This window comes from Mauremys mutica, chromosome 20 (assembly GCF_020497125.1).
Source record: "Mauremys mutica isolate MM-2020 ecotype Southern chromosome 20, ASM2049712v1, whole genome shotgun sequence".
NCBI classification, from domain to species: Eukaryota; Metazoa; Chordata; order Testudines; family Geoemydidae; genus Mauremys; species Mauremys mutica.
The window spans coordinates 13209955-13232053 of record NC_059091.1 but is presented as its reverse complement, the minus strand read 5'-3'; the positions used below and the strand labels follow the sequence as shown (position 1 = coordinate 13232053).

Genomic DNA, 22099 nt, shown 5'->3' with positions numbered 1-22099 from the left:
AGTGAGAGTCTTCTTTGCACCCTGTTGTAAACTGTGAGTAGTGTTCTCTCTTTGGCTGTTCAGCAGCTGCTGCATTCCTACCCCAGAGGTGGCATCATTTCAGTGCTGGGTGAGTGATCCCTGTGTAGTGTTGTTGAGTGCTGTTGCACATCAGCTGTGCTCCATCCAGAGATGTCTGCATTTCAGTGCCAGGTGAGTGATCCCTGTATAGTGTTGCTTTGTTACTACACTGCTTCTGCGCTCCACCCCAGAGATATCTGCATTTCAGTGCTGGGCAGGCAATCCCTGTGCAGTGTTGCTGTGTGTTGTTATGCAGCTACTGCCCTTCACCCCAGAAGTGGCTGCAATTCAGTACAGGGTGAATATAAGTCCATGTCTCATTTTGCCCGGGGGTGGTTGTTATAGAGCCCCTGCAACCCCTCACCTGCACTCCAGCTTGTAGGAGGGCTTATTGAGCCCCCCGAAGGCCAGAGAGTTACAGCCCTTGCCCTCAGCCCGGTGGTTCTTTAGGTAGAACCCCTAGAGCTCGGGCTCCCCCATCACTCTCCAGGGTCAAGCCGCTAGGGGGTCTCTCTCCCCCTTCCTGAGAGCCTCACACAGCCCCACAGTGAGCAGGCTCGGCCTCCGACTCACCACACAGCTGCCTCCCATTGGGCCCTGGGCCGCCCCCACCCCTGCATTCCCATAGGGCAATACGAGTGTGGTGGGGCAGAGCGGCTGTCAGGGAGCCCCTGTAGTAAGAGGAGGCCCTGAAAGATAAACCCTTATCAGAGGCCCAGTATGAGGACTAAGGCTTGGACCAAAGTAATGGTCAAGACTTTACTAACATAAAGCAAAGTTAAGCTGTGAGCCAGAGGCAGGCCCTGCTCTCAGAAGCTGGCAAGAAAAGGGCTGATGCTGCGAAAAGAGACATCAGATATCAGAACATTTGCATACTTGTATACTCACAGATAACAAGGAACAGGTTGACCCATCCCAATGACAGGGCCAAAAGGGTAATATGATGGAGAGTTGTTTTGTTCGAACCAACATGTACAAGGTGAGAGGCGGCACCTTACTACGTAGAAGGGTTGTACCTTGCTAGGTAGAAGGGTTGCACCTCAATACGTCAGGAGTGATGTGTAACGTGTTTGTACCGGTGTATAAGAATGCATCCCTGGGGCAGTGTCTTTGGCCAGCCTCGGGGGCAGTGGAAAGTCCCACCAGTGACTGAGCTGAGTCCATTGTCAGGGAGCACATAAGTACTAGCTGGCCACACCTCAGCAGCACCTTGGAATTCTATGCCAGGGAGCTGGAGACTGTGTTTTTCTTCGACAATAAACCTGGCCGACGTGCCTTCGTTTCTTTCTAGAGTCTGTGGTCGTTGGGGGTTCTCTCGAGATCTGCTGTGTCAGCTGTGTGCACAGAGCTGGGACAGCACACAGAGGGAACACACGCACGCAGCCACCCCCAACCCCCTGAGGGGCTAAATCTAGAGACGGAACCACCTACTGGCTGGGGCTCGAGCCGCCGCCTCAGCACCCAGCTCCCCCTGCCCTCCCCCCACCCATCACCCAGGGTGGGGATCTGGGGCTACAGCTTGGCCCAGCACGGCAACCATCCATGGGCCACTCTGCCCTCAATGCCCGCCCAGGAGGTGCAGCCGCCTCCCCAGCAGCGCAAGGCAGCAGAGACCTTTCTTCCTAACAGCCCCCCCCTACACACACACACGCTGAGGAACACATGGTAGTTTCAACAGCTGCTTTATTAAAAGTTACAAAGGCCAACACAGTGCAGGGACACACGCCTCCCTGGTGACATACACTTAGAAACCTCTGACAGTGTAGGAACTAGTACAGAGAGTTGATATTTCTTTAAAAGCTGCAGCATAAACATAATAATAAAAAGTTTCTTAATTGTGAGTAAATAAGATTACATTTTTGTACTGTTAGCTTTGTTACTGGTCCATGGTGCATTTATACAGTCGAGTTATTTTTCTAAGAGACTTTGTACATTCAAAGAAGTCACTGCAGTGATGAAGATAGAACAGAAATTACTTCAGCAGGCAAAGAAATCCTTGCCTTTCTCTCCCTCTTCATCCTCAAAGACACAGGCAAGGCCTCAGATAGTTAATTATAAGCCAACAGAGCAAAGTAAGGGAGGAAAAAAGAGACAAGAGAAAGGAAAAACTATACAGAGGAAGTAGAAACAAAGACTGGAAAGAAATTAGAAACAGACAGACTAGAGGGTACACATAGTGGTGACTCTGGGTGAAGCACCAAGTTATTTCTTTCCCTCCTCATGGAGAACAGTCAGCCATACCGAAAAAGTTTGTCGAGAAGAGGGAAGAGGCAACGGCGTTTGTTACCAACCTTTCCTGAAGTCCTAAGGCAACATTCACTCAGAGGACTAGTTTAGAGGGAAGACAATTTGTGAAGTAATGCAAACAGATTACATATAAATATATATACATTTTTAAACTACATTTGGCACTGATTCTACACTGGAAACATCTTGCTGGCTTGCAGAGAAAAGTTTTCACTGAACTACTTTTTGGCAAAAGACAAAACCCCCAAACAAAACCAACTTTGGTAAGTGTCTACATTACAAACACTAAACATTTTTAAAGATACTCTTTCAGATTAAACTGACACCAAAAAGTGACAGACTGTCTTTTGAAGAAAATGTAAACACCTTATAGAGATGTGTTTAATCAGAAATACCACAAGGCAACACTAACGGTTCAGTGCTCCAATATTTAGAACTTCAATAATAGAATTTAACTGCATATTGATAAAACAGCAGTGAATGACAAGTAGTGTTTACAAGGGTGGCAGGTTCTTCCACAACTAGTCAGAAGGCATTAATGGAGTAAGGCAAGGCAGGCAAAGTCTGTTCAAATGGCAGACGTATTCAGAGTTTCTTCCAAGAAGGCACAAATTTAAGATTTGGTTCCCATTCCTTTAGTAGTGTGTCAGAAGAGACATCTTTAAATTGGGGCATGAAGGAGACAGCGAAGAGGACAGATACCCAAACATACTCTTCAAATTGATCTAGAATGCTGTCGTCACTGGCAACAATACATTGCTTCTAGATTCTGAAATGCAAACATGAAATCCTCTTCACCAGCTCATACTCAAGATTACCAAGGCACTGTGCAAGGTGTGGCCTGTGCTTATTAGTATTTTAAAATTAGGAGTGTAACTTTTAAATAAAGGCACATTTCCTATAAATGAGAGAAAGTTATCACATGACGAATCGAAATAATTTTGCTTTATATATCAGTAGGTGAGAGCTTGAGAATACAGCAGGTTTGAAGGAGAGAGATGGCTTCCACTGGTTTGCATTTCTTCTTGTAACTCATGAGGATACACTCCAGACTATAACAGAAAAATAAGGATTGGAAAAGCGACAGTCCTCTTGCCCCACATCAAAGAGGCATAAAACAATTCTGCAACTTAAAGACTTGAGCAACGGAACACTCAAAATATTCAACAAAAGGAAATTCTAAATAATTTCCTGTGTTTGTTTTACCATAGTTTCATTCATGCACACAGGGCCGGCTCCAGACCCCAGCGTGCCAAGCGCGCGCATGGGGTGGCATTTTGCCGGCAGGGCGGCAGGCGGGTCCGGCGGACCTTCCGCCGTCATGCCTGCAGGAGGTCCAATGGAGCCGCGGGACAGCGGACCTCCCGCAGGCATGACTGCAGAGGGTGCGCTGGTCCCGCGGCTCGGGTAGACCTCCCGCAGGCATGACTGCGGAAGGTTCGCTGGTCCCGCGGCTCGGGTGGACCTCCCGCAGGCATGCCTGCGGATGCTCCACCGGAGCCGTGGGACCAGCGAACCCTCCGCAGCTGCGGGAGGTCCACTGGAGCTGTGGGACCAGCGTACCCTCCGCAGTCATGCCTACGGGAGGTTTACCCGAGCCGCGGGACCAGCACCTCCCGCAGGCATGACTGCTTGGGGCGGCCAAATTCCTAGAGCCGCCCCTGCATGCACAGGCTTGGCTTTTAGAATTCATATCCTGGGTATTTCTCACCTATGGTCACAATTCTGTTTGTAGCATCACAATTAGTTGCTGTAGATTGTGTTACAAACAGGCCCAAAGATGAGAAATGAATATGCTGTCAGAGTTGGAGAGTAAATTAATCCTGCTGGAAAGCTTGTTAACAGCTACATCACAAATTCAAACAGCTGAACACCAAGCAGTGTAACTAGTCATAAGCTCCCTGGCTCTGCTATGACCAGAATATGAATCCACAGTCTTCCTTGCACCCAAGGCCGGCTCCAGGCACCAGCTAAGGAAGCAGGTGCTTGGGACGGCTAATACAAAGGGGCGGCACTCCATCCACTATTGGGGCCGCAAGTCCAGGTCTTTGGCAGGAATTTGGCGGCGGGTCCCTCAGTCCCTCTCTTCTTCTTAGAGCTGCCACCGAAGTGCCGCCAAAGAGGAAGAGAGGGAGTGAAGGACCCGTTCCCAAAGTGCTGCCGAAGAATGGAGCGGCACTACTGAGCTGCCACCGAAGTGCCGCCGATTGGCTTTTTTTTTTTCCCCCACCACTTGGGTCAGCAGAAACCTGGAGCCGGCCCTGCTTGCACTCACCAGAAACATCTCCACTTGCATTTGTATTTACAGGTTTGTTACCAGTTATAATGATGGGCTTGTGGCTGTTGTATACATACGGGTACATCCGCCAACATTCAGAATTTGGGACAAGTGAAATCTGGATATCAAACAAGGGAGCATAAATGTCTTTTCTCTTACAGCTTCTACTGCAATATACTTCTGTTTAAACAGCTTGTTCACCGGTGATGAATCCTTGAGAACTGCCTGTCCTCCTCCTCTCCCAGGCTTCTGCTCCAGCAGGAAAGCTAGTGCATGAAGTCAGTGGTGTTTCCTGCACTCAAGTGAGGCTTGTCAGATCAAGGCTCTTGCCTGAACTGAGTCTAAGGGCAGGGTTTTAAGTGTAGACCTGCAGTGGCACCAGTGCAGCTGGACTGCTGTAGCGCTTCAGTGAAGACAATACTACCCTGATGGGACAGCTTCTCCCATTGGCATAGTTTATCCACCTCCACGAGGGACAGTAGCTATGTCGAGGGGAAAAGCTCTCCTGGCCACGTAGCGCTGTCTACAACAGGGGTTAAGTAGGTGTAACTGCGTCGCTCACAGGTGTGGATTTTTCACACATAGTTCTATCAATGGCATGCAGGGGTAAGTTTAAAGTGTAGACCTGGCCTAACTACCTTGCTATCTTGGCACTATTGAGGATTGGAGAAGGAGTCTCATATGAAGCTCCCCTACTTTTTTTGTTCTTTGTTTTGCCTGGCTTCTGGGCTGGAAGACAGCAAGGGGACTCTGATTGGCTGGAGTACCCATATGGGGATTAAGAAAAGGATGTGACCCGATAGAAGAGGGCCAGACTGCTTTGCAAGAACAAAAAGTGACATAAGGGTGTTGAACCTGGAGTCTAAAGGATTAATAAATGTAGAAATACCATGAAAGATGAATTTGAGAAAGGTGTATGTCCACAGCTTCTGTTATCTAAGTTCTCAAAACATTTCATGTTACTCTTTGGAAACCCCTGTGAGGTATGCGTCATTATCCCCATTTTAAAGATTGGAAAAACTGAGGCAAAGAAGTGGTCACGTGACCTGGTCACGCTCAGAGTCACTAGCAGAGCTGGGACAGGGACTCAGGGGTCCCAGTCTCCTGCATGATCCCATTTCTGCTCAATGCAAAAAAGCCTGAGATTCAACAGTTAAGGTTCCCACAGAAGCCATAACTTCACCACATCACACAGATTATGTTCAAACATCAATTAAGCAGTGTAAGTACTACTTTGAACTACTGCATATGTCAAGCATGCAATATGGCTAAGTTAGCGTTACTGTGTGAACCTTAACTTTTGAATATTATGACCTACGTACTAGCAGTCACAACCAGAGTGTGTTACATTAACAACTTTTTGCATTCAATTTACAGATTATGCCTCATGTACTCTAGTCCTACTGACAAAATAGTACTTTAGCTAAATACATACCAGTGATGGTGATGATGATGATGATGCGAACAAATGCTATCAACACTGCCCATATCTGTTAAAAAAAAGCACATAATTTAGTACAAACAGCTCACTTAGATATTTTTAAAAGAGGGCAAAAGCTTCTTCTCTAGACTCAACTACTGCTCCCCTGCCTTACAAATTAATGTTTTCCACTCTGTCTTGGCTTCTCAGCAAAGAAAGAGTAGGCTTCCAGGCCTTCCTGTAATTAGCACACGTGACTGTCAGAGACTAAAGGTTCTCCGTGCTGTTGTGTGTTTTGTCATCATTCAATCCATATCACTGAATTTCTTCCTTCTAGATCTCCAACACCTTAAACTAGTACATTCGTTTCTCCTTAGCCACATTTGTGTCTTGGAGAATGTTTTGTGTAAAGGAACTTGGCCAGGACACCCAACTTTTGGAAAGTTCATCTACTTCACTTATCCAGATGCTCATTAAGGACCAGATGTTGTAATCTTAAATACTATTCACCATGAGTAAACGCTGCAGAAATTGGCCAAAGTTATTTGGATTTCTTCCCCTTTATGGAGTATTCAACAACTTATAGTTCTTAGTCACATTAATTTGCATTGGAAATACTCAAGTCATGGTTACCTTACAGTTCTTCCACCAATACTTTTTTTTCAGCTTGGTAGCATTGGTCTCAAATTCCGCCCGCAGTGCATCATCCAACTCTGACAGCATTGGATCTCGTTCCAAAACCTTGTCCACATTCACCCTCATGATGTCAATCACCTACAGTGATTAAATAGTCACAGTCAGTAATTCATTCATTAGATATTCATCTCCTCAAACACTTTAAGCATGCAGCAGATCCTGACAGACACCTTTTATAACATTGCATCCGAAGAAGTGGGTATTCACCCACGAAAGCTCATGCTGCAAAACGTCTGTTAGTCTATAAGGTGCCACAGGACTCTTTGCTGCTTCTACAGAACCAGACTAACACGGCTACCCCTCTGATACTTTTATAACATTAACATCATTCAAGCGTTTGTTTTTAAATAAAGTAGAAGATATTGCCTTTTTGATTAAGAGTAGACAATATTGAATTTAGGTTTTTATATTAGTTAAAAGATTTGTGGAACTAAGAAATCCAATTGGAAGCCTATAAACCTTGTAACTAGTACAGGACTCATTTGACCAAGAAAAATTTTGCATATTTCTGAGCAGGATCTGTACTAGTGCAAATATTAAATGCTACAGTAATCAGCTTGCATTAGCATGCATATTCCAGTTAAACAGGTATGCACCAGTACAGATGTTGCATGTCCTAGGTGGAAGTTGGCAGCAAAGCATGTCTCGTATTTTTTCCAGCAAAAGTGTGCTCTGTTAGTGTAGAACTTGCATGTTGAAGTGCTAAACACGGAGACAGCATGCATCAGTAAGAGTCACAGCTTACCAGTTAAAAGAACAGGAGTACTTGTGGCACCTTAAAGACTAACAAATTTATTTTAGCATGAGCTTTCATGAGCTGCAGCTCACTTCTTCGGATGCATAGAATGGAACACACAGACAGGGGATATTTATACATACAGAGAACATGAAAAGGTGGAAGTATGCACACCAACAGGCAGAGTCTAATCAATTGAGATGAGCTATCATCAGCAGGAGGAAAAAAAACTTTTTGAAGTGATAATTAAGATGGCCCATAGAAGGTGTGAGGAGAACTTAACATAGGGAAATAGATTCAATTGGTGTAGGTTTCAGAGTAGCAGCCGTGTTAGTCTGTATCCGCAAAAAAAACAGGAGTACTTGTGGCACCTTAAAGACTAACAAATTTATTGTAGCATGAGCTTTCGTGAGCTAAAGCTCACTTCTTCGGATGCATAGAATGGAACACACAGACAGGAGATATTTATACATACAGAGAACATGAAAAGGTGGAAGTATGCATACCAACAGGCAGAGTCTAATCAATTGAGATAAGCTATCGTTAGCAGGAGGAAAAAAAACTTTTTGAAGTGATAATTAAGATGGCCCATAGAAGGTGTGAGGAGAACTTAACATAGGGAAATAGATTCAATTGGTGTAATGACCCAACCATTCCCAGTCTTTATTTAGACCACAGTTAATGGTATCTAGTTTGCATATTAATTCAAGTTCAGCAGTCTCTCTTTGGAGTCTATTTTTGAAGTTTTTTTGTTGCAAAATTGCCACCTTCAAGTCTGTCACTGAGTGGTTAGGAAGGTTGAAGTGTTCTCCCACTGGTTTTTGAATGTTATGATTCCTGATGTCAGATTTGTGTCCATTTATTCTTTTGCGTAGAGACTGTCCGGTTTGGCCAATGTACATGGCAGAGGGGCATTGCTGGCACATGATGGCATATATCACGTTGGTAGATGTGCAGGTGTACGAGCCCCTGATGGTGTGTCTGATGTGATTAGGTCCTGTGATGGTGTCACTTGAATGGATATGTGGACAGAGCTGGCATCGGGCTTTATTGCAAGGATAGGTTCCTGGGTTAGTGTTTATGTTGTATGGTGTGCGGTTGCTGGTGAGTATTTGCTTCAGGTTGGGAGGCTGTCTATAAGCAAGGACTGGCCTGTCTCCCAAGATCTGTGAGAGTGAGGGATCATCTTTAAGGATAGGTTGTAAATCTTTGATGATGCGCTGGAGAGGTTTTAGTTGGGGGCTGTAGGTAATGGCTAGTGGTGTTCTGTTATTTTCTTTTTTAGGCCTGTCCTGTAGTAGGTGGCTTCTGGGTACTCTTCTGGCTCTGTCAATCTGTTTTTTCACTTCAGCAGGTGGGTATTGTAGGTTTAAGAATGCTTGATAGAGATCTTGTAGGTGTTTATCTCTGTCCGAGGGATTGGAGCAAATACGGTTGTATCTTAGAGCTTGGCTGTAGACAATGGATCGTGTGGTGTGTCCGGGATGGAAGCTGGAGGCATGTAAGTAAGTATAGCGGTCAGTAGGTTTCCGGTATAGGGTGGTATTTATGTGACCATCGTTTATTAGCACAGTAGTGTCTAGGAAATGGACCGCTTGTGTGGATTGGTCTAGGCTGAGGTTGATGGTGGGATGGAAATTGTTAAAATCTCGGTGGAATTCCTCGAGGGCTTCTTTTCCATGAGTCCAGATGATGAAGATGTCATCAATGTAGCGCAAGTAGAGTAGGGGTGTTAGGGAACGAGAGTTAAGGAAGCGTTGTTCTAAGTCAGCCATAAAGATGTTGGCATACTGAGGGGCCATGCGGGTACCCATAGCAGTGCCACTGACTTGAAGATATATATTGTCCCCAAATGTGAAATAGTTGTGGGTGAGGACAAAGTCACAAAGTTCAGCCACCAGGTTAGCCGTGATATTATCGGGGATACTGTTCCTGATGGCTTGTAGTCCATCTTCGTGTGGAATGTTAGTGTAGAGGGCTTCCACATCCATAGTGGCCAGAATGGTGTTTTCTGGAAGATCATTGATGGATTGTAGTTTCCTCAGGAAGTCAGTGGTGTCTCGAAGATAGCTGGGAGTGCTGGTAGCATAGGGCCTGAGGAGAGAGTCCACATAGCCAGACAATCCTGCTGTTAAAGTACCAATGCTTGAGATGATGGGGCGTCCAGGATTTCCAGGTTTATGGATCTTGGGTAGCAAATAGAATACACCTGGTCGGGGTTCCAGGCATGTGTCTGTATAGATCTGTTCCTGTGCTTTCTCAGGGAGTTTTTTGAGCAGATGGTGTAGTTTCTTTTGGTAATCATCAGTGGGATCAGAGGGTAATGGCTTGTAGAATGTGGAGTTAGAGAGTTGTTTGGCTTCAAAAAACTCCCTGAGGAAAAAAAACTTTTTGAAGTGATAATTAAGATGGCCCATAGAAGGTGTGAGGAGAACTTAACATAGGGAAATAGATTCAATTGGTGTAATGACCCAACCATTCCCAGTCTTTGTTTAGGCCACAGTTAATAGTATCTAGTTTGCATATTAATTCAAGTTCAGTAGTTTCTCTTTGGAGTCTGTTTTTGAAGTTTTTTTGTTGCAAAATTGCCACCTTCAAGTCTGTCACTGAGTGGTTAGAGAGGTTGAAGTGTTCTCCCACTGGTTTTTGAATGTTATGATTCCTGATGTCAGATTTGTGTCCATTTATTCTTTTGCGTAGAGACTGTCCGGTTTGGCCAATGTACATGGCAGAGGGGCATTGCTGGCACATGATGGCATATATCACGTTGGTAGATGTGCAGGAGACCTATAGTGATAACAGGTGAATTTTATATTACAGTAAGAGGTGCAACTGTAAAATGCACAAGTTGCACTACTGTCCGGCATCATCTAGGGAGAAGTAAATGTTCACTTTCCTGCTGCACGGAAAGAGAGCTTAAGTTTTAACAAATTAAGAATATTCTCAGTTTGTGTTTATTGTGTGTAAGTACAATATCGTAAATTCCCTCTACTGGTTTGAATACATATATCCCATGTGGAAGAAACAAAACTCCACTCTCAGGCTGGAGGCAACAAATCAGAGACAGCTTTATTCAGGCAATTGCAGGGGAAGAATACAGCTGGCAGAGAGCATCTCTGCCTCAGTTTCTCCAAAGTACAAGCAAAATCTCACAAGCATTTATACTTTGTGATGTGCATTAATTAAAAACATTTAAATTTTATTTAGATTATTTGCTATCTATTCCAGTATTTTCTCACTTGCTCTTCTCAAAACATTGTTATCTCAAGGCTAGGTCACACTGACTATTCTGCTGTTTTCCACTTGCTTCTGACGTGAGCCCTGCTTCTACAGGTCTCACGATATTAGGCTAAGACTTAGCTCAATAGTTGTTCTGTCTCTGACACTTAAATGCCTGCACTTAAACACTCTCTTTCTTTCCCTGCTTCCACACAAGAACAACACAACCAGCAGCTAATTCGCAGAACAACCACAGTGAGCTGCAAAGAGAGAATAGGGAGTAACCTCTATAGGACACAGAATGCAGAATTCCTCCCAGGCAACTGGAGTGAAATCCTGGTGTGACGTTATTGATATAATCTGGGACCATATAGAACATGGTTGCAACCAAAGTCCTCTTTGTTTGGCTGGTTTGGTTTGCCTTAGAGGTAGAAGAACCCCAGCCTTGGGCTGTAACTACCCTGTTTAAGCATTTGGTCCTGAATTGGCACTCTCAGTGGGGTCCCGCCAGAACCAGCACTGTCACAGTGGCGTAGTCATGCTTGGATCCACAGAATCATGTCAATTAAGCTTTGGGTCATAACCCCACGCTATATAAATCTGAATTTTGGTTTTGAGAGTTTGACTGGTTAAAGAGCTGCTGCAATGGCTGAGCAAAGAGCATATGGGGGACTTGACAAAAAAGCCCTGGAAAATTTGTGTTCAGAAAAGGGGATAAGCTTTAGAAAGAAATCAACAAATCAAGAACTCAGAAATCTGTTAATGGCCAGTGATCAGGGGGCAAGAGCGCAGCCCTTACCTGAGGATACAGAAGATGCAGAAAGAATTAGAGGGCAAAAGACGACAAGTAAACTGCAACTTGAGCATGAACGGAATCTAGCAGATCTTCGATTGCTGGAGAAGCAAAAAATAGCTGAACTAGAGAAAGAAGCTGATAAAAGAAAGAAGGAGGCCAATGAGAGAGAGAAAGAAGCTGATAAAAGAAAGAAGGAGGCTGATGAGAGAAAGAAGGAGGCTGATAAGAGAGAGCTCGTAAGGGGCGTCTGGAGCTGCTGGCTGCTGAACAGGAGACTCACAAGATGGAACAGGAGATGGACAAACTTCAGCTCCAAGTAATGGAAGAAGAGAGAAAATCATCGCCCCCTTCCCCACCACCATGAGAAAAACTGGGAAAGGATGTGTCCCATTTACAGTGATACTGAGGATATAGAGGAGTTTTTGCCTACCTTTAAATGCCTCTGCAATCTGTACCAGATCCCAGAAGGTCAGCAAATGCCTGCCCTGCTGACCAGACTGACTGGAAAAACCAGGGAGGTATTTAATGAATTGGGGGAACAAGAAGCCTTAGATTATGAGCGGTTTAAAGATTCTGTGTTAAGGTGGTTCAAGGTTACTCCTGAATCTTACAGAGTTAAATTTAGAGAGTTTAAAATGTCTAAGGATTGGACTTTTGTAGAATGTGCTCATAAGCTGATGGGTTTTGTTAAAAAGTGGGTTATGGGAGCAATGGCACATGGGAGTTTTGAAAAACTGCCGGATTTGATAACTTTGGAACAGTTCCTAGACATTGTGCCTGACCATGTTAGAGCAGCTGTGTGTGATAGGGACCCTGAGTCAGTCCTACGGGCGGCAGAGATTGCGGATGCCCATACCCAAAACAGGGCTCGGGAAGGATGTAAACCCCTGGGGAAAAATAATCACCATTCTCCCCAGTTCAAGAGGAAGGAAGGATTTAAAAGTAAACCGGCCCTGACTCTTCTAAAGGAGCCCTAGGGGGCCTGGAGGGTAGGAACTCGCATCCCAGGACGGAACAGGTTACCTGCTATCACTGTGGCATGCTCGGCCACATGAGACCAGATTGCCCGACACTGAAGGGCAGCCCAAAGCCAGCAGTAAATGCCAACTCCATTACCCTGAGCACTCAGGCTGAACCAAGCCTCAACAGCACCACCTTAAGTTCAGGTGCAAGCAAAGCAGTGGCTAATGCCAACCCCATCGTCTCCAGTGGTATGGGAGGAGGCGATGAGCTCACCAGTTATGTCAGAACTAAGGCATGGCAAGGGAGTGAGAGGTTTATTATGGAGGCAAAGGTCAATGGCGTTGAATGCATGGGATGGCAAGACACTGGCTCGGATGTAACTAAAGTCAAGGGACATCTGGTGAAGCCAGAGGACATGTTCCCTGGGGAATATGTGACGATAGTAGCACTATCTGAGTACTCTGTGGACCTGCCGATGGCTAGAATCCACCTTGAGTGGGATGGCTTTAAACGGGATGTGAAGGCTGCTGTCCGGGATTTAATTCCGGCGGATGTTTTGGTAGGAAATAACATACTGGGGGTGCCTGGCCAAGTTAATGTGGTGACCAGGTCACAGAGGGAGTTTGGGTCTGTGGCAAATACCCTGACTGATGGCAGTGAGGGGAACGGCAAACAGACAGAGAGTGTCTCTCAAGATGAATCAGGTGAGGGTTTGTCTGAAATATCAGAGATGGTTCTGAATTCAAACAAAACCCAGAGTGAATTCATTGTGGCTCAGCAAAGTGATGTATCTCTAGAGAGAGTCAGGTCCCAGCCAGTGAAGAGAGAGGCAGGTTTTTTATGCAGGATGGGCTGTTGTATAGGGAGCCGCCTAGGGGAAGGAAGAATTCCCAAGCAGCAGTTCGCAAACATCTTGTGGTACCTGAGAGTTACCACAATGATTTGTTGAAGTTGGCTCATGATGGTCCATTTGCAGGACATCTGGGTCTAGGCAAAACATGTGACAGGCTAGAGCAAAATTTCTACTGGCCTCACCTTTTTGGGTCGGTGAGAGATTACTGCAGGAGCTGTGAACTGTGCCAGAAGCGTAAGGGGTTAAAGGGGGCCTAGCAAGGTGCCCCTCCAGCCTCTGCCCGTTATTGGGGAGGCGTTTGCCAGAGTGGCTGTGGATATTGTAGGGCCACTCCCCAAACCTTCCAAAAATGGGAAGAAATACATCCTGGTGTTGGTAGATTTTGCTACCAGATATCCTGAGGCTGTAGCCTTGGCTAATATTGAGGCAGAGACAGTGGCAGTGGCCTTGTTCTCTATTTTTAGCAGAGTGGGTTTTCCCAAGGAAATATTGTCTGACCGTGGGTCTAACTTTATGTCGGTGGTTTTCAAGCAGTTGTGGGAGTTATTTGGGGTGAAGCACCTGAAAGCTGCTCCCTACCACCCCCAGACTAACGGTCTAGTAGAACGGTTCAATGGCACACTGAAGTCTATGTTGAAAATGTATGTGGATAGACGCCAGAATGACTGGGAGGTTATGCTGCCATATCTATTCTATGCATACAGGAGCATGGGCGGCAGGTTTGTAGACATTTTGGTATTGCCCAGAACCCGCCCCCGCCCAAACTCTGCCCCCCCTCAAATCTCTGCCCCCCACCTACCCAAGGCTCTGGGAGGGATTTTGAGTGGGGGAGGAGGTCTCGGGTGCAGGAGGGGTGCAGGGTGCAGGCGCTGGGAGGGATTTTGGAGAAGGGAGGGGATGCAGGGGTGGGGCTGGGTTTGGGATGTGGGAGGGGGATCAGGGCTATGGCAGAGGGGAGGGGTCTGGGGTGAGGGCTGTGGGGTGGGGCTGGGGATGAGGGGTTCATGATGCAGGAGGGGGCTCAGGGCTGGGGCAGAAGGTTCGGGTGTGGGGGGATGAGGGCTCTGGCTGGGACTGGGGATGAGGGGCTTGGGGTGCTGGAGAGGCTCAGGGCTAAGGTAGAGGGTTGGGGTGTCGGGGGGATGAGGGCTCTGGCTGGGGCTGGAGATGAGGGGCTTGGGGTGCTGGAGGGGCTCAGGGCTAGGGTTGAGGATGTGGTGGGGGGATGAAAGCTCTGGCTGGGGGTATGGGCTCTGGGGTGGGGCAGGGCTGGGGATGAGTTTGGGGTGCAGGCAGGCTGCTCCAGGACAGGGGCCAGAGAGGAGGACTCCCCCCAGCCCTTTCCCTGCCGGCAGCAGCGAGCTCTGGGGAACGAGCCCCCCTTTCCCACCCCCCCAGCAGTACACTCACCCCCAGCACTGTCACTGGTGGGTGCCAGGGGGTGCTCCGTGCTGCCCCTCCCCTGCTGTTTTCCCTGACTGTAGCCACACTGGGGGCGGGGGATGGGGCTGCCTCCTTGCCCAGCATGGGGCAGGAGTGTTGACTGTGGGTGGAGGGAGCCTGTGCTGATAGAGGTCCCACCAGAAAAGGGAAGGGTCTGAGGTAGAAGGGCAGGCTCAGAGTCTTCCCTGGCAGTCGATTTGGAGGGCACTAGGACCCTGCAGCAGGGCAGCATGGAGCTGCACAGAAGAAGCAGGGATGCCCTGCTCCTGGGTCAGCAAGGGGGGGGCAGCGGAGGACACTCAGGAGGTGCGGGGGCGGGGCAGTAGGTGGGGCTGGGGGGAGACCCGGCCCCAAACATTGGTGGAGCTGGGCCCCTGGGCTCTGAATATTGCTGGTGCCTGGGCACAATGTGGGTATATATCTTGCCGCCCACGCATACAGCCATCGCAGTTATTACATTGCTTGTGCGTGTGCACACTGCACTCCTTGAGTCAGCGGTGCGTGGCCTCACCAGGAGTGCGTGTATCAAGGCAGAGTGCACCATGAGCAGCTATCCCACTGTGCCACTCACTGTCATTCCAGCCCAGAGTGATTAGAGACGTTTTTGAAGTGCCTCATGGGGCTGAAATGAGTCACACTCTGCAAATTCTGCAGGCTCAGGTGCCCCGTGCTCACAATACTCACGAGAGTAGTGCAGAGCTGTGCATGCTCCATGCTTCTGTCAGAGATGGTAGACAGTGAGAAGGGACGCACAGGTTTTTGGGGATTTTGAAAAGAGGTGTGAAATATTATGGGATGCAGAACACTGCATTATGGGAAGTTGAACACATGCTCCCGGTCACCCCTGCGCATCCTCACCAGGAGCGCTTGTGTCAATTCAGAGTGCAGTGCATGTCTGGAGTGGCTCACGACCATGAGTGCCTAACTCAGAGCAGACTGCCAATATCAGGGCAGACACCCCAAGCTGGTGGTGTGTTCTACAATCAGATTTCACCAAGCCAGTAACTGTGAACGCCTGGATCACTATACGAGCCTTACCATGGAGTCACACGCAGTCCCTTTAGACTCTCCAGTCTATCCTGCCACCCAGACAAACTGGACTTAGTGATAAATGGTCACTTACACCCAGGGGAGGCTCTAGGTATTTTGCCGCCCCAAGCATGGCAGGCAGGCAGGCTGCCTTCTGCGGCTTGCCTGCGGGAGGTCCCCGGTCCTGCGGATTCAGCCGTGGGCCCAACAGACCCTCCTTAGGCATGCTGCCGAAGGCAACCTGCCTGCTGTCCTTGCGGCAACTGGCAGAGCGACCCCCATTGCTTGCTGCCCCAGGCACGCGCTTGGCATGCTGGTGCCTGGAGCCCCCCCTGCTTACACCAAAAATGACACCACATTCAGGTTGCTTCCAGACCCAAGAGACCAGTCACCTACCCCAGATCACTTGACACCCTCGATCCTGCATCAAAGTGATGCCTGTAGCCAATCCTGTAAGAAACTAGCTAAAGGTTTATTAATTAGGGAAAAGGACTAAGAGCATCATTTACAGGTCAAAGCAAGCGAACTTGTACAACCAATGAGTTACCATCTAACTCCTGAGAGTGACAGAATTGTCCTGATCTGTCTATTCAAGGCATCTTTCAGGGCACCCCAGGAGGCAGCCCCTGGGGATCTCTGGCTTCAGTTTCAAGTCTCTGGCCCTTCAGAGTTCAAACAGCCACAAAGGTGCCGTTTCTTCTTGTCGGGGATTTTTATTCCCTTCCCCCACAGTTCAAGGTGATGGGACGAGTCCATGTGCACATCCCTTCTTTGGGGGGCGGAGGGGGAGAGCAATCAAAAAAGTCTTTTGTCTTCTGATGTTCCACAAGGGTTTGTCTGGTGTCCAGGGGCCTTCTTGTGTTGGCCAGAAGATGACAGCTCCTGCGGCAAACTTGCATTCCAACCTGGTGATGTTTCTCTCCTCACCGTGGGGGCTTCCAGTTTCAGAGCAAACACTCAAACTTACCTTATGAATTGAAGCAGCCCAGGGAGCAGACCTGTGCTGGGAGCAGGGCCACAGAAGCAGCCCAGGGAGCAGACCTGTGCTGGGAGCAGAGCTGCAGCAACCAGAGCCAGAGGGGCCAGAAGAGCAGCCCAGGGAGCTGGAGGCAGAGCAGCATCAGTGCTGGGGCTGAAGCTGGAGCAGTGAGCACTGTGGGGAGCGAGGGGGGACCCTGGGCAGCGGGCGCAGCACAGGGAGATGCCCCCAGCCAAGAGGCCTTGCAGGCCAGACTTGGAGGGGGATCATAACCCTGATGGGGGGACTGACCCTGGGAAGAAGGATCCTGCCACCTAGAGCCAGAGGGCGTGTGGCCACCCCCAGAGCAAGCGTCCGATCCACAGCATCCTTGCAGCACAGCCAGGGATTGGGCAGGAGACCTGGGAGGGTGAGGCACAGACTGTCAACTGCCCTCACATTCCCTAAATATGTAGCATTCTATTAGTTATATGCTGGTACCTGGTCAAAGGGGGCTTTTTTGCTTGCTTTATTATCCTCTTGTCCGTTTGTTGTGCTGTTAATATGTGTCAATTAATTACAGTTAAGGACCATCTTGTTCTATGTCTGTACAGGTCCTAGCGCAATGGGATCCTGGTCTGTGAGTGGGACTATGAGGCAGTGCTGCAATACAAATAATCACATGCTGATCTACAGAAATACTTTTGTACCATGGCCATCCCCACTGGCTTAAGAGATTAGTCACTGAAAATGGAAGTATGTGAACTTGACATCTGTAGTTAAACTCAGTCCCCTTGTCTCCTGCACTGAGTGTTCTTTCTGCTCAATACACACTCAACGGTAGCATATCCACATAATAGGGTTATGAAGATGGGTCTATGGGAGGGTTTGACTTCCTCTACCACGGGCTGCTATTGCAGGAAGGAGGTTTGCTGGGAAGAGTTGGGGTCCGTCTGACCAAGAAGGAGAAGAACATCTTCATGCGTTGACTCACCAACCTTATGAGAAGAGCTTAAAATTAAGTTCAGAGGGGGCAGGTGAAAAAAGCCACCAGGTAAAAACAAGTGACCTTAATAGAGGACTAGATGTTTGGGGAGAAGTAGATGTGGAAAATTGCAGTAGAATTATAGGAGAAACAAGAGGGAAATCCATGGGGGCATCTGCTTAAAATCTTAGATGTTTATAGGTTGGATATTAGGAAAATCTTTTTCACTCAGAGAGTGGTGAAGCATTGGAATGGGTTACCTAGGGAGGTGGTGGAATCTCCTTCCTTAGAGGTTTTTAAGGTCAGGCTTGACAAAGCCCTTGCTGGGATGATTTAGTTGGGTTTGGTCCTGCTTTGAGCAGGGGGTTGGACTAGATGACCTCCTGAGGTCCCTTCCAACCCTGATATTCTGTGATTCTAGGAGGAGTAATACTAATGGGGAATAAACAGTAAGAACTGGGAGTTTTAATACATAAGTGATAACTGAGCTTAACTGGCATCACAGATACTTGCTGAGCTAAATCTCATGACTGGAATATTGGTATAGAGGGCTATAGCTTGTTCAGGAAGGACAGGCAGGAAAAAAAGAGAGAAAGTATTGCATTGTACACTTGTTCTGAGGTCCAGAAGGAGGTGAGAAGCAGACCAGCTGAAAGTCTCCGAGTAAAGATAAAATGCAAAGAGAAGATAGGAAGAATAGCAAGAGGCCCATATGACTCCATCAGAAGTTTTTTAATGACCTGAAAATGAAAAAAAAATCCTACAAAATGTGGAATTACTAAGGAGGATTACAAAAGAATAGCATATACGTGCAAGGACAAAATCAGAAAGGGTAAGGCACAAAATAAGTTATACATAGCAAGGGACAAAGGTAATTGGAATTCTTTTTCCATATGGTTTACTGCAAAGAGTGTCATCAATAAAAATTAATTTAGTTGATGTGTTTTGTAGAACTGATAAATTAAAGTTTTTAATTGTTCACTTTATTAATGTAACTTCTGTTCACCATTCATTACACTTGCCTACATTGTAACTTCTGTTCACTGTTTGCCATATTGTAATTCAAACTGTATTTTAAAACGGTCACTCCATTTTGCAAAAGCTTCCTCCAACCTTCATTTTTGCAAACCCTGCTGTAATCTTATTAGTTTAGTTTAGATGTGTGACTGAGGTATGTATAGATGATGGAATCAACCTCCAGCCCCAGCCTGTCCTGATGAAATAAAGTTCAAACCTCACCGGCTGAAGAAGCAGACAAGAGCCCTAACGAAGTGAGAAGATAGGAAGAATAGTAAGAATGCATCCGATGAAGTGGGTATTCACCCACGAATGCCCATGCTCCAAAACGTCTGTTAGTCTATAAGGTGCCACAAGACTCTTTGCTGCTTTTACAGATCCAGACTAACATGGCTACTCCTCTGATAAAGTGAGAAGAGTCCACCCTAAAAAGAAAAGGTACAATAGAAGGAAGATCAAAGCCAGGTCCGAGGCTGAAAGTCACGACTGCAATTGATGGGTGATCAATCACCAAACCCAGAGGCAGCGTGACACAGCAAGACCTATAGACTCTGGATTCAAACTAAAGCCTACAAAAAGGATGGGTGAGATGGGAGACTTTGGAGGGTAACAGTCTGCTGCCAACATGGAAGGACATAGGTGCATGCCCAACAGAGATCCAGCTCATCCTTGTGCCCAGCTTTCCTGGCCAGTTAGCTGCCACAAGCTACGAACCCAAGCTGCAAAATCAAGCCATGAACTCAAGCTATGTCCAGGACTGGTAACTAAGCAGCAGCTGCAGAATATCTGATGGATGCGTATGTGTCAGAGCCGGCTCTAGGTTTTTTGCTGCCCCATGCAAAAAAAAATTTGGCTACCTCCATCCCAGCCCTGGGCCCCCGCCCGCACCCTCCTGCTGCCCCAGCCCTGGGCTCTCCCCCCACCCCACACCCCCTGCCACCCCAGCACTGGGCTTCCCCCTTTCCCCCCCACCAGTGCCCTTCCCCCACCCCCCCTGCCGCCCCAGTCCTGGGCTCCCCCCTTCCCCCCCCACCAGTGCCCCCCCACAGACACCTCCTGCCACCCCAGCCCTGGGATCTTCCCCCCCCACCAACACCCTCCTTCCGCCGCAGCCCTGGGTCACTGGAAACTTGCTCCCAGGGTGGGTCATTCAGCAGGAATTTTGGACGTGCACAGAACACAAACAGGATTGGGTCCCATATGATTACAGAACTGCAGTAAAGTGGAACAATTTTCACCTTGTGTGATTGGAGGATATCTGGATGCATATTATAAGACTGTCCTCCATAAATGAGGAAAAGTTGAGGTGCCTTCATTATTCTTTTGTTCCACTCTTTGTTTCTATGGGGAATTTGCCAATGCAATATCACTGTCTTCCTTTTAAACAAACAAACAAACAAACAAACAAAAGGCAATGGCTGTTGAAAATAGCAATTCCAGTCCTAATAACCACTGGGAAGCATTTCTTGCTCAATTTTATCCTACTTTTTCTACAGCAAGTTGCAGTGGATCAATATATTTGATTTGGGAGAAATGAAGTAGCAGCTGCCCAAACTGAGCTTGAGCACTCCTGAATTTTGAGGTGTTCAAATCTGGAAGGCAGCTGCTGGGGTGGGGGTGGAGGGGGGGGGCTGTGGGCTCCATGGGCTCTGCGGGGGAGCACGGCAGCATGTATGCAGCAGTGTGTCTGGCGCTGCGCGGAACCAGACAAGCTGGTCTGAGTGGCACGGTAAGGGGGTTGGGGGGTTGGAGAAGGGGTGGAGGGTTCCGGGGGGGCAGTCAAGGGACAGGGAGCGGGGGGGTTGGATGGGGCGGAGGTTCAGGGGGGCAGTCAGGAGCAGGGAGAAGGGGGGTTAGATGGGTCAGGGGTTCGGGGGGGCCGTCAGGGGACAGGCAGCGGTTGGATAGGCATGGGAGTCCCAGGGATTTGTCAGGGGACAGCTAGGGGGTGGAGTCCTAGGGGGGCAGTTGGGGACAAGGAGAAGGGAGGTTTAGGTGGGGGCTGGGATCCCAAGGGGCAGTTAGGGGCAGGGGTCCCGGGATGGGGCAATCGGGCAGCAAGGACCAGCAGCGCTTAGATAGGGGGTGGGGTCCTGGGGGGCAGTTAGAGGCAGGGGTCCCGGCAGGGGGTGATCAGGGAGCGGGGGGGGGGGGGTTGGATGGGTTGGGGTTTCTGTGGGGGGCAGTCGGAGGGAGTGGATGGTGGCGGGGGGCTTCCCTCCCCGTGGAGTGTCCTGTTTTTTTTAATGTTAAAGTCTGGTCTCCCTACCATTCACAGCACTCACAGCAGGCTGCAGCATGAGGTCCCACCTCCTTCCTTTCCAGTTGGTAGTGGCCAAGGGAATGCTGGGAAATGTAGTTCTTTCCCTGCTCCAGGGCTGGCTCTGTAGGCAGGGAGCTAACCAAGGAACTACATCTCCCAGAGCCCCCTGTTGGTTCTCAGCTTCCCTGCGATCCCTGCAAATGGGCTGCTCCAAGCAGGTGCTTGTTTTGCTTGTGCCTAGAGCCACCCCTGCTTGTTCTTGACAAATCCATCTTGGTTCTTACTTATCACCTATTATCCTCTAGCTTTTAATAAATTGGTAGATTAATCATTTTTTCCAGTATCTTTTTGGGTATTGAAGTTAGCCTGTCCCGTCTTTACTTCCCTGAGAACCTCTTTTTTTGAAGTTTGTCCTTGTTATGAACCTCACCCACCCTCCATGAGTTCTGGAAGATTATCGCTAATGGTTCAGAGATTGCTTCAGCTAGTTTCTTAAGTACTCTAGGGTGAATTTCATCCGGCCCTGCAGAGTTGCAGAGATCTAACTTAGTAAATATTCTGTATCTATTATTTCCCTATTCTGGCCAGTGTTCCTTCCCTCTCATTAAAATTAACCAGTGTGAAGTATCTGTTCACAACTAACCTTTTAAATCCTGCATTCAGTAAAACTGAAGAGGTGCTCATACTGAGTGGCTGGTTGCTAACATAATGGTCAAAGATGTCAGTGTCCTGGGGTTGTTAATGTGTCTTGCTTTAAGCAGTCATCTAAGGTGGTGGAGCTGTAATGCCGAAGTCACATTCTGAGCAGTAGCTCTTCTTAACAGAAGAACAGATCTTCATCCAGCTCACAGTGTGGCTCCCTATGGGTGAGTTGGTGATGTCCAAGTCTCAGCTGTGATTGTAGCTCTTGTCTGCAGCTGTCGTCTTGGAGACGCAGACAGAACATCAGTCCCGTTCCAGGTGGTGCTGTAGTAACAGGGTTAACACAGGAAGAAGATAGAAGAGGCGGCTAATGACTATCCGTGCTTGACGGTGTCAGAGAGCGGGATGTGGGTGGTAAGGTTTAGTGGTCAGAGCAGGACCTGCAGCCAAAAAACAGAGCGGTGGGTCAGAGCCAGGGGCCAAATGCCAGCGCC

General features: G+C 47.9%; 1 protein-coding gene across 1 annotated transcript; it reads right to left on the bottom strand.

Moving 5' to 3' along the window:
* Positions 1–2382: 2382 nt before the first annotated feature.
* On the bottom strand, positions 2383–19999 carry LOC123354022 (vesicle-associated membrane protein 3-like). Its single transcript, XM_044995633.1, has 4 exons — positions 19939–19999; positions 6639–6779; positions 6021–6075; positions 2383–3359 (listed from the first exon to the last, which is right to left on the bottom strand). The coding sequence occupies exons 1-4, from the start codon at positions 19966–19968 to the stop codon at positions 3340–3342; spliced, it is 246 nt and encodes an 81-aa protein (XP_044851568.1). The 5' UTR covers positions 19969–19999; the 3' UTR covers positions 2383–3339.
* Between the last annotated feature and the right edge of the window lie 2100 nt (positions 20000–22099).